Source organism: Musa acuminata, chromosome BXJ2-1 (genome assembly GCF_036884655.1).
Source record: "Musa acuminata AAA Group cultivar baxijiao chromosome BXJ2-1, Cavendish_Baxijiao_AAA, whole genome shotgun sequence".
In the NCBI taxonomy this organism is placed as follows: domain Eukaryota; kingdom Viridiplantae; phylum Streptophyta; class Magnoliopsida; order Zingiberales; family Musaceae; genus Musa; species Musa acuminata.
In genome coordinates, this window is record NC_088338.1 from 7,206,921 (window position 1) to 7,219,438 (window position 12,518).

The 12,518-nt window shown below is 36.4% G+C and overlaps 3 protein-coding genes across 6 annotated transcripts; all 3 read left to right on the plus strand.

Moving 5' to 3' along the window:
• Positions 1–2,527: 2,527 nt before the first annotated feature.
• LOC135598697 (bZIP transcription factor 50-like) lies at positions 2,528–6,593 on the plus strand. The gene is made up of 3 exons (XM_065092906.1): positions 2,528–3,179; positions 3,407–3,630; positions 6,184–6,593. Exons 1-3 carry the CDS (start codon positions 2,683–2,685, stop codon positions 6,459–6,461), a joined length of 999 nt encoding a protein of 332 aa, XP_064948978.1. The 5' UTR covers positions 2,528–2,682; the 3' UTR covers positions 6,462–6,593.
• Positions 6,594–8,327: 1,734 nt separating this feature from the next.
• Positions 8,328–9,258, plus strand: LOC135598698 (uncharacterized). Of its 4 annotated transcripts, none has more exons than XM_065092910.1 (2): positions 8,328–8,613; positions 8,742–9,258. In XM_065092910.1, the coding sequence occupies exon 2, from the start codon at positions 8,782–8,784 to the stop codon at positions 9,172–9,174; it is 393 nt and encodes a 130-aa protein (XP_064948982.1). In that variant the 5' UTR covers positions 8,328–8,613; positions 8,742–8,781; the 3' UTR covers positions 9,175–9,258. The 4 variants fall into 4 exon arrangements, with proteins under 4 accessions (XP_064948982.1, XP_064948981.1, XP_064948980.1 ...); XM_065092909.1 differs by having other exon boundaries at positions 8,329–8,613; positions 8,739–9,258; XM_065092908.1 differs by having other exon boundaries at positions 8,337–8,613; positions 8,682–9,258.
• A 307-nt stretch (positions 9,259–9,565) lies between these two features.
• On the plus strand, positions 9,566–10,491 carry LOC103993287 (large ribosomal subunit protein P1). The gene is made up of 4 exons (XM_009413299.3): positions 9,566–9,722; positions 9,818–9,941; positions 10,046–10,134; positions 10,239–10,491. Exons 1-4 carry the CDS (start codon positions 9,651–9,653, stop codon positions 10,290–10,292), a joined length of 339 nt encoding a protein of 112 aa, XP_009411574.1. The 5' UTR covers positions 9,566–9,650; the 3' UTR covers positions 10,293–10,491.
• Positions 10,492–12,518: the final 2,027 nt, after the last annotated feature.

Below are 12,518 nucleotides of genomic sequence, written 5' to 3' on the forward strand. Positions count from 1 at the left end.
TAGGTTATTTGATACATTAGCAAATGAGTGTACAAATGTGATTAATGAATGTAAGAACTAGACATTGTCTAATTTACCTTCAATTTTCATAATAGAAGTAAAATAATAATAAATTTATGAATCTATTGTTTTTTAAATTCTTTTGTGTGATTTTTAGTGAATATTTAGTAAGTGTGGTGAAGGAAAGAAAGAGAATAACGTTACGGAAGCCGAAAAAGAAAACATTAATAGATAGGAGACAAAGGTGATTGAGAAAAAAATAATGAAATATAAGAGAGAGAAATAAAAGTCAAATGAAAAGCTATAAAAATGACGATAATAAAAATAAGTAAGATAGAAGAGTGACTAAAGAAGATAAGAGATAAATAAGAAAGTGATGATAGACAATAGGAGAATTTAAATTTTGAGAGTTTATGAAACCCTTGGCATTAAATTGTTTGTCCATGGCATTAAATTTTGAGAGGAGAGCTTGTTAGGTAAAATGGAGTTTGTTTTAATAAATTACCAATATAAAAATATTAATTTATGAGATATTTGTAATACAATTGAATAAAAATAAATACCAATTGAAGTTATAAAATTATTATACTAATGATCAATGCACCAAATTGGTATATTTAAATTTGCCAAGTTTTATAATATATTGAACTTGGATTTAGAGGGATAAATATGAGAATAACTAACATTGTATATGGAAGTACATGTAATTTTATTTTTAAAATAAAATATTAAAAACTTTTCTTTTTGTTTCATTCATCTCTTTAATACTTGATTTTTCTTCTACCTTTTATAGGCTAAGGAAAATATCAAAATTTAAAAAAATAAATTACATGTGATCGCTATGATTATTAAGATTATATAAATTCAAATTGTTGAATTGAAAAAAAAACAAATTATCGAATATTTCATCAAATTATTAGATTGATTTTATTAAAAATATATAATAAATTGATTAACGAAACCAAATTTTAATAAATTTATATAATTGGTCGGAGTCATGTAGAACTACTCTAGTGATATAGTTCATGTCAATCATATATTCTCAATTTAAAATATATAGATATCCAATAAAATAGGAATGATGTTACTTTTTATTACTCATGTAAATATGGGATAGGGATAAGTAGAGCATATCTCACCGATACTCATATCCATACTGTCGATACATATCTATACTGTCGATATATATGTACAAATATTAGGCTTAAATATTTGATTTGTCTTATTGAAATCATATTAAGTTATATTAGGCTTAAATATTTGATTTGTCTTATTGAAATCATATTAAGTTGAGATTTGATTGAATCAATCGAGAGTCGATGAACTATTTGGTTTGATTGAACCAAATGAAATAATATCAATATTCAATCGTAACACTCCCTCCTTACGATCTATATATTAGAGGAATATATTTAATATTAAATAAATTATATTTATTTATAATTTATGATATTATTGATTATTTTTTAAAAATATTTTTTTTCTAATTTTGAATGAAGTAGTTAAGGAAATATAAATAACCCACGAGCTTTCCACCCCAGACAAGATAAACACTCCCCATCATGTCGTATCTTATCTAGTTTATATCCATCTTTCAAACCTTTTATATTGTTTATTAGGAAGGATATTTATGTCAATTCTAAATTAGTATTAAACTAAAAAAATCATTTCCTTTTTATTTTTCTCTTAACATATAGTCATCCCTCCCATTAAATTAATCTTAACGTATCTCCTTAGTAACGATTAACTAATAGATTAAAGTCCATAATAAAAATAAATATTTTTTTGATAGGTTTGGGTATGAAGTTAATTTGCAAAGGGAAATTACTTCCTAATCTAAGTAGATAAGATAAGAATCATATTAAATAAATTAATTAAAAAATGTTCAAAACATCATCATTATTATACTCCTACCTTATGTGGGAAAATTTTCTCTCTCCTATTTAAGAATTGGCATACCCCCCCTTCTTATTGTTCATCAATAGAGGATCAAGGTTCTTTTAATTTATTAATATTATCTTTATGATTTTTAATGTGTTAAAATTATCCGATCATACCTTTTTTTTATTTGAAATTCTATATGAATTATTCTTAATTTTTATATTTAAGAAAATGATCTAATCATTCAAAATGAAGTTTGGGGATAAAAACAATAGTTATCTTTTATTTTATGCAGTAGATTATAGACATCATGAAATAATATTCGAATTTCCACGATTGATCAACTCTTAAGTTCGAAATATAAGAATCTATTAAGGTATTAGTTCATGAAAACTATAATTTATATATTTAATTAATTAGAAACTGCTTCTATCAGCTCTCATAAAGAAAACCCAAAATCCAACCCGATCCATTAGTCTTATCGGATTAGTGTGTCCAATATTCGAGTAACTCGTAGCTATTGCGGATCTGGGGTTACTTCAAACCGGATCCGATAAGAGGGCCGACGTGCTTCGTCCCACCTTCCTCCTAATATTTATATTTCTTAATTATTTTATTTTCTTTGGTGTGATTCCAGCAATCCTATTGGTGGAGTGACGGCGAAATCCTCGGCTTGCCGAATCACAACTCTTTCTTCCCCGCCAAGGAAGCCGGTCGAGCTTCTCCTCGATATATTGCTCTTCGGACGCGGAGAGGCACTGCGAAGCCCTCATCTCATCGGTCGTCCGTCTTTTCGCCGTCATGGCGGGCGCAGTAGACTCCCCGAAAACCCCGGACGAGCACCTCGAGCTCGATCTCGATTTCGATTTCGACATCGACTATCTCCTGAAGACCTTCTCCGATGAGGGCGTCGGCGTCCTCCTTGATCCTTCCGCTGGCTTATGTGTGGATGACTGCCCACCTCCTTCCAATGTTTCGGAGGAGGACAAATATGATTCACCTTCAGGGGAACCTGATGGGCCTTCCGATTCTTTCTCGTCGTACGTGAGCCATCTGGAGAAGTTCCTCATGGAGGAGGAAGAAGGGGAAGCCCACGTAGCCGCCGAGGAGGGCTTCGAAGCGGACGATTTTGTTGCCTGTTTGTTCGCCGAAGCGTCCCGTGACGAGGGAGGCGAGGTCGCCACGCCCGATTCGGAGGCCAGCAAGAGGAAGGAGAGGGAGGAGGAGGAGGATGAGGAGGAACCGCCCGTAGCCGCGGACGGCGAGGACGACGATCCGGTTAACAAGAAGAGGAGAAGGTACTAATCTTCCTGTCTCGCCTTTGTGCAGTCAAAACTCTGATCGACTAATTGGTGTAAATACTTCTCCTAAAACAGGCTATAGACTTATGCACGAAAAATAACGGACAAATTATGTGTCAATACTCTGCTTTTTGAGTATATTAGGGTAATTTAGGACATGGTGTTGGGGCTTTCTTTGTGTAGAAATGATTTGGATAAATATGGTTATTGTTATGACTCCTCAGGCAGATGAGGAATAGGGATTCTGCCATGAAATCAAGGGAGAGAAAGAAGATGTATGTGAAGGAACTGGAGATGAAGAACAAGTATCTGGAAGCGGAGTGCCGGCGTTTGGATTATGTTTTCCGGTGCTGTACAGCGGAGAATCTGGCACTCCACCAGCGCTTGCAGAAGGAAAGGCTGTATGATGCTCCCACAGCTAAGCAGGAGTCTGCTGTACTCTTCATGGGTAAGAAACATGCCCAAATTGTTGTTTCCATCTTATTTTGTCTGCTCTGTTCTGTTTCCGCTGAATGTATAATTGCCTGGTTAAGATTGATCCTGATGTATGGGAATGCCTTATTTGAAGTCTTTTTTTTGTTCTTTGTCAAATGGAAGATACATATTTATGCTTACTGCATGCATTGGAACACACAGATGACTTGAGCATCTTAATAGCCAATTATTGACATTTACATACAGAATCATCCAGTCCACTTCTTATATTTTCAAGGTTAGAAAGAATTTATAATTAGTTAACTTTGCATTTTGTTTCTGAATGGTGATTCTTTCTAAGATCATTTGAAAATTGAAATTTATCCTTGGTTTTGGTTTGCCTCTGCATTAAAATTATGGGAGCTTATTTGTTTCGTTTCTTTCTGGGTCTTCATCGTGCTTTACAATGGATATCCAACATGTACAGCAACACAGTTAATGACAATTTCCTTAAATTCTTAACCCCTTCAATTTAGCTGATAAAAAGTTCTGAGATTATAGTGGCCTTCTATTTTTTTATAATGCCCACTTATCTAACACGTGTTAAGGCCTAACTAGGGCATTGCTGCAGTACATCCTGTCATATTGCATACAGCTTATGCTTCTCCATGTATGATATGTGAAAGACTCCTAAGTTTAATGCCCATAAGCCATGAAATATCAATATCCTTCTGACATGGTATGCTAAAGATCGAACAGAATATCATTTTTGATTGTATGGCATGGAGCAGTATCCTTCTGCATCATATGCCCCAATTCTTGGCAACAAGCACGCCAATTCTTGATCACAATTCCTAATTGGCCTTTAATGGTTTTCTAGATCAGGGTTTGTGGGAATTTTGAACAACTCTTCTGATGTATGCTTGTTGTCTATAACAAGCATACTTGTTTTCATATTTAAAGCCCTTATTCCTGCTAAAAAGTCAAACCTGAAGTTGTTTACAGAAAGGCAGAAGTTTCCTAATTTAGGCTAGTGATAAAAGCCATGTGCTGGCTAATTTGAAGGGATTTTTGGCTATGTTTTTCTTTTAAGGGAATGCAGAATTTGAGCCCAGGACCTTTCAATGATCTATCAAAGTCTTTACTAGCTAACACTTTTATCTTTGGCTATGTTACAGAGACTCAAGGAGGTATATATATAGAGCCAGCTAACAAGTCCTCTTTGTTTTATTAGATTTATATTGTGCTCTCTTTTATCTTTTGAACTCTTTGAATCCACGTCTTCAACCCTCCATGTTTAACCTAACCCTGTAGAACATAGTAGGGAAGTAGTGAGAAAGAGAAGGGGAAGAGAAAGAAAGAGAAGTGTGAGATAAGATAGGAGAGTAAGAGACTTGATAAGATGCAATCCTTTTCATTTAAATCTGAAATGCTCAATCCGTTGATAAGCTTTACTATTTATAGGGGTTTAGGAGTCTTGACACAATTAATGAAGACAATGACTCCCAATAGTAATCTCCTAGGGAATTAGTATGCTTTTTAGAAATCCAAAATGTGACTTTTATGATGCCTAAATAGTAAATGAGTGCATTTAATACAAAAGGAGTCCCTACAAAGATCAAAAAATCTTGTTTTTAATTTTCAACATAACTTTTATAATTTTTAGACCATTTACTTAGAATAAGATTTTCTGAATCCTTTCTCCATCAAGCCCTGTCATACAAACACCTTTGATTACAGTCTTTGGATCTTGCACATGTTGTTGGTATAAATTTGCTCAGCTAAAGCAATTGCTTACTTGAATCAGTTGCTTGTAGAGCCCCAACTTATGTACAAATGTTCACATCTAAGCTTGCCACCAATCACACATTTGTCATTCAGCCCCGATTCTCTAATCTACCCCTGCTATGAAACACTTGTTGCTATTTACAACCTACACCATACTTGAACCAGTCTATTCTTTATTGTTAATCTTCAATTCTCACAAAGTGTTTCCTAATCAGATTTTAAGGGCTATTGTTTGGAGTCATACCACTTTAAAACTATAATTTCTATGCTTGGGTGTCATTCCACATCCTGTATGTTCATGCTTTACTTGATACAAAGAAGAATCTTATCACCCAGCTTAGGATCAACAATGAGGTGGTATCTGATACTAATATCATTAAGAAAGGTTTTGTGAATTTCTATCAACAATTGTGGAGTAGGGATAGTCTTGATAACTTGGATGTGCTGCCTTGGCCATGTTTGCATAGGATTGACCCTGCTTCCTCTATGTATTTGATTCAACACATCGCATAAGTTGATTCTCTGGATCACATTACTTATCTTAGGTTCAAGTTGAGTTATGGTTTTCTTGGTGGTGGTTCGTATTATTTGCACACTTGTTTTAACTCAAAGGTGTAGATAGTTCTACCTCTTGTTCATCATGATTTGCAGTCGTAGGCTGCAAAATATTTAACAGAAGAGGCAACATATATAATGTTCAGTACCGGAATAAGAACTTTAATGCATTGCTTGATGCTATCTCTATGTAGCTCAGTTTGTTTTTCACTAAAAGTTTTATTTTCATTGTTATTATCATCAGAATCCCTGCTGTTGGGTTCCCTGTCTTGGCTGGTCAGCATCGTTTGTCTGTTCCTCGTGCCTGTCCTGCCCAACCTGAGTCCGAAGGACATAAACCCTCTCGAAAGAGGCCTCGCGGACGAAGTTGTGTCGGCCAAAAAAGTAACAAATAAGAGATTGGAGACAAATTTAAGATCGGGGTTGGTTGTTTTCAGGAAAAGATGCAGAGGTATGAGGACTAGGATGAAAAACTTGTTTGTTGCTCCTGCATTCTATTCAGACTACCTTATAGTTCCTTAGTTTGCTCATCAGTAAATGCTCTCTTGGTTGTTTCTTTATAATAATGTCTTGTAAAATTTTGTGTCTGTATTGTTCTTGAAGTGTTCGACGATAGATTAGTCAGAAGATTACTATTTGCTGTCGTTTGGCTAATTCTGATTACCATATTTAGCAGCAATGTTCAGATATCAGAATCTCTAAAGATATTTGCAGAAATACAATATCGTCACAATTGGATTGGTGGGATCCATTAACCTATGAGTTAAGAATAATATGGTGCCAGATGAAGTCTCTGTTAGTAGCTTCAGCTGATCAGGTTTCATTTAATATTATTATTTTAAAGAATAATTTATTAATTTATTTATGATGTTTACCATGTTTAACTCACCATGCTTGAAGTTTCAAAAGCATAAATCAATACTTATTATCTAAGTTCTAAAATAGAATGATATTGATCAAAAAAATTGTGATAGTATTTGATCATATCATATTTAAAACTCATACAGACTATTATGTAGAATCTAATACCATTCTAACATCATGCAAGAGAGTGATGTAGTTGTCTTGGTGTCTCACATTGCTTTTGTTATTTCCAAGCTATCTATAACACATAATTACAGAAGATACAGGACCGTGGACACCATAATTCTATTACTTTACTGATGAACTCAATATCCAGCCAAATTGTTCAGATCTGCAGTAAGAAAAAGCCTAAATTGTTCATCCAAATGGTGTTGTATTCTCTAATCATAAGAGAGATCCAACTGTCGCACATTCAAGTCTTATCTACACATTCAAATATTGATGCAGCCAATTGAAATCTTGCAGAGATTAGGATTGTGTTGGAGAGTGTACAAGAGGAAGAAATAATGACAACCATCGACGAAGTCCAAATTGTTACAGGCATGTTTGCTTTTGGCAATTGGATTGGATGGCAGGTTGAAGATTGACTGAATGAAATATAAAGAAATAAGTTTTCGACTATAAATAAATGGCAGGAGTTATCTGAGGTAAAAACTCAATAATACAAATTAAATCTGATTGAATTAATAAAATAAATTTAGAAATAATTCAGGATCACATTTTATGTGGTTTTATTACTTAGACCTCCCAAACATTTCGGTTCCTAAATTTACAAAATTTATATTTGAATCCTTATAGTTATGAAAGTTTTCATTTATCATAATATCGTCCGTTTTACCAACGAAAACATAAAAATAATAGGTAAAAAATAATTTTAATATTCTAATTAATGGTGTGATTGATGGCATTGGTGGTGGTGGATGACGCTGTAGTTGAGGACCATAAGTGGCTCTTGTGGATAAGGAGAGCAACAATGGGAGGTGTGGACCGTTTTGCATCTGTGCTGGTGACCCTTTCGTTGCTTGACATTGACAAATACGTCAACGTTGATGCATTTGTCGAGCAATGTCATTTTGCATATGTGTTGATATCGATGTGGTTGCAAAGCGATGAAAGGGCCGTCGACACGACACAGATATAGAGCAGCCATCACCTCTCGCTACTGCTCTCCTCAACCACAACAACCACCCGAGCTACCATTTTATCACTTTATATTTGCGTCAATATCGACACAGTTGCCGAGCGATGAAAGGGCTATCGATGTAGATACAAAACAGTTTTTTCGTCGTTTGGTAACTGCGTTGATGCAAGCACAGATGTAAAGTGACGAAAGAATTGCTTAACTGCATTGGTGTTGACGCAAATGCAAAACGATCCTTATATCTTGTTATTACTTTTCTCATCCATAATAGCCACCTGCAGCCCGACGATGTTGCTATCTACCATTGATGTCATTTGGTATCAAAAGTTGAAATGCTAAAATTATTTTTTTATTTTTTACTTTCGATGTGAGGATAAACGAAACTAAATATTTCACTTTAATAAGGATTTTAGTGTAATTTTTTTTAAGACTAAGACTGAGATTCTAAGAAGATGTAAGGGTAATATATAATTAGCATTCCACCCGTCCTGCGGAATAATACTACGGGCTTGAGACTAATGACATTTCCCTGTGCCCAAACTCACGAGCTCTACCTATTCATCTTCGTGTTCTCCCTCCGCCGCATCTTCACAACCACCTGCCATTGCCACCTCGGGTACGCTTGTTATCTGTTTGACGATATGCCAAGGCCGATTCACTAAAGCGACGGTATGTATTTAGATCGTCATGGAGTTGGCCTTCATCTCTCTTGTGCATATGACACCGTACGTATTAAGTCGCAGGCGACGAAGTTGGGTTCGAGGGTCATTTGCGGACGGTCCAATTTTGTGCAGCAGCAGCATTAGGGGGAGGAAGAGATAGCAGAGCGGATTCGGGATGCTGCCTCCTGTGGCGAGCAAGCGATACGTGCTGCGGCTGTTCATATCGCTCAAGCACGTGACGGCCAACGTGGTGGACCGTCGCAGCGGGCGCGTGGTGGTGACGGCGTCCTCGGTGGAGAAGGCGCTCAAGGCGGGGTTCGAATGCGGGCGCACCTGCAACGCCAAGGCGGCCGCGGCGGTGGCGGAGGTGCTCGCCATGCGCCTCAAGGTCGACGGCCTGGCCCGGGAACCCATCCACGCCGACGCTACCAAGGAGGTGGAGAAGAAAGGCTTCAAGAACCGCACCAAGGTGTGGGCCATGCTCAACGCCCTCCGCTCGCACGGCGTCAACCTCATCCTCGACCAAGGCGACATCCGCCATCCTCCTCCTCCTCCTCATCTCCCTTGAGCGCTTGATTCTTCATAGATCAGACAATTGATATATGATGTCCTATATCTGTTCGATCAAATGCTTGTGCGGATGTGCGATTCACTCGTGGTGCACTGTAGATGTTCGATGGATCGATTCACGATCGTTTCTTCTTAGAATTTGCTAGTATCTCACTGCGAAAACAGAGGGCAGACCTTAGATCATCCCTTGGAATCGCTAATAGAAAAGAGGATAGCCTCTTAGGAAGACAGTGGAAACATACCAAGCAGCAGTTTCTGCTGGGTTCGACGAAGACAAACCCAATGCGGGTCCCATGTTTCCAACCAATATACGGAGTCGTATTGGTGAAACCTGTCTCGAACTCCACATTGCGTGCCCATGAAACCCTAATTTTCGATCTTTATAAGTGCCTCCTCAAGCCGGCCACAGTCTGCCTTCCTCTCCTCTCCACGTTCATTGGTTTGCCGTTCCGCGACGGATCTCTTGGTTTCTTGATGGCTGCGTTCGGAGAACTCGCCTGCACCTATGCCGCTCTCCTCCTGCACGACGATGGCATCCCCATCACGGTGCTTCCCTCTTCTTTTCCATTTTTCTTTCCTTAGAAGTTTTTCTGTGGTTTAATCTATGCCCTATCTGACGTCTTGACTTCTTCGCCAACCAGTCGGAGAAGATCTCGACCGTGGTGAAGGCTGCCAAATTGACGATCGACTCCTACTGGCCGCCCCTCTTCGCCAAACTCCTCGAGAAGAGGAGCGTCGATGACCTCATCTTGAGCGTCGGATCCGGTTCGATTTTGTTGCTCATCCTTCTCGTTCGTTTCGTCGTTTTAACTGTTAAAAATCCGATCTTTAAACTCATTTTGTGCCGAAATACTTGGATGTTCTTGCAGGGGGTGGTGGTGCTGCAGTTGCGGTCTCTGCTGCCCCGGCTGCCGCAGGCGCGGCCCCCGCCGCTGCTCCTGCAGCCGAGGAGAAAAAGGTGAGAATTTCTCTCTTGTTTTGAGCTTCCTAATCTGTATTATATGAGATTGAATCATTTGTACCGTCAAGGGCTTGAATCTTTTCTCGTCGTCATTGTCGCAGGAGGAGCCCAAGGAAGAGAGTGATGATGATATGGGATTCAGCTTGTTTGATTAGGGAGAGTGTGATCTCCAACGTCATTTTATATTTAGATATGGTTATTAGGCACTTATTGCTTTCAAAAAGTCTCATCTTTAGAATTTCCACCTGTAGGATGGAAACTCAACATTGCTAAGTTATTTTCTGGTGGATTTTAAGATTTTGATATGTCAGCGTCGTTGTTTCTCTTTCTTAAATTGATTTTGTTATCGATGTATCTCTTCCATTGTTTGTGATCTCCGAGTTATTGGTTCTTTTGTGATGCATTGTTTGTGCATTTTGTGCAGTGTGATGCTTCCTTTTATATCTCTGTTTGCTGGAATAGATGTTAGACTACTCTATATCAGTTTGGCACACATGAATCCTTACTTTGAGGTGTTTGATACATTGAACTGTGATATACTGAGATATTGCAGTTGTTGTTGCATCCAAAGATTAGTCTTGTAGATGCACATACAACATTTTGGACTTTTCTTTTTGGTGAACCAATCACTTTTATGTAATGAGTAACATGATTGTTGACTAGTGAGTTACAGGAAACAAAATTGCGATGTGCACTGGCCATAAATGACATCACTGTGGTGGATGAAAAATCAAAGGTGGTTCATGTATTCTCATTTTTTTTCAATTATAATGTGTCATGATTGAGTTGTTTATGGTGTAATGCCTTAAACCTAATGACAGTTGTGGTGTTTTTAGTGTAATGCTTTAAACCTAATGGTGTTTACTGGGTTTGAGAGATTGATAAATATATTATTTTTAGAATAAAAATAAGTTGGTTAAAATCACCAATGGTTTCATTGTGTCTGCTTCCTCACAGCATTGCTTCTTGACATTACAAGGAAGATTTTTATGACATTAAAGAAAGGCTTTTATTAGACATTTGGTTGAGCCATGATGCCTAATGGATTTGGATTTGAGTTTTGGATGATAAAGAAAAATGTATAAAATGTCTGTGCTGGGTTGCTATGATGAGAATAATGTAATAGACTTGTAAGGTTATTTGGAAAGACAGATAAATGACGTCATTTATGAACAATTGGATTTGAGGGTTGGATAATAAAAAAAACATTATGTACTAAAGGTGCAACTTGACAGTTGATTTGTGGTGTGGTGTTGTTGTTGAGATGAGAACTTTGCTAGTTAGTAGGAAAGATAAGTAAATTTTATCATTCGTGAACATTCGGTATTATGTTGATAAAAAATAAAAATGAGTTATAATTAATAGTATATCGATTAGTGTTTTATAAAAGGTATTCGAGCATTCACCTAGGTGTTCGAGTGAGACGAATCAACTAAGCATAATCCACTCATCATTGGTTGTCAGTGCCATTGTGTATAGTTGCTGGATAGATCTAAAGGTCTTGTTGCTTTAGCTTTCGTGTGTAGTTCCTTCTATCATTGTTGTTTTTGTGTGCAGCTTCTTCTATCAAAGGATCGAACCTAGCTTCCTCCACCTGTGATGTCGTCGTCCGTAACTTCCTTTCGTGCGTAGTTCCTTTTGTTATTGTTGCTTTTGTGTGTCGCTACTATCCTCGTCTAAAGATTCCTTCGTCATCGTTGCCCTCTCCTTCTCCACGTTTCATTATCGATAATTTTTTTCTTTTTACTATTATGATTATTATTAAATGTAGATTGTTAATCTTTAATTGATATTAAAATTATTATAAGTGTTAACTACTGAATCGTATATTAATCCTTAGAACTATTATTGTATTTAGTAACCTTATTAGTACTCCTTAGGCTGCCCTCCGTTGAAGTGGAGTGAATTATATTTTAACTTTCTTATTTCTTCTCTATATTTTTTTTCTCTAATAAATTAATTATATATATATATATATATATATATATATATATATATATATATATATATATATATATATATATATATATATATATATATATAACACCGATAAATTAGAGTGAACAAGATTAAAATTAACTTATAAAAATCTAATAAGTATATTATTATCAATTTTAGCTAAGCATCTTGATTAATAATTTGGATTCAATGAAGTTAATAGAATATATTATTATTATTTTATAAAATAAAAGAAATTTAAAATGATATAAACTTATACTAAGAAAAGATATGAATATCGTAATTACTACTAATTACTATTGATAGTATGAGAAAAGTGATAAGGGTAAAAAAACTGATTTGACATAACACCCCGGATTTGACGTAATACACCCTCACGCCGGACACCTTGTGCGGCACGTGGCTCCTGAACGAGCATTAAC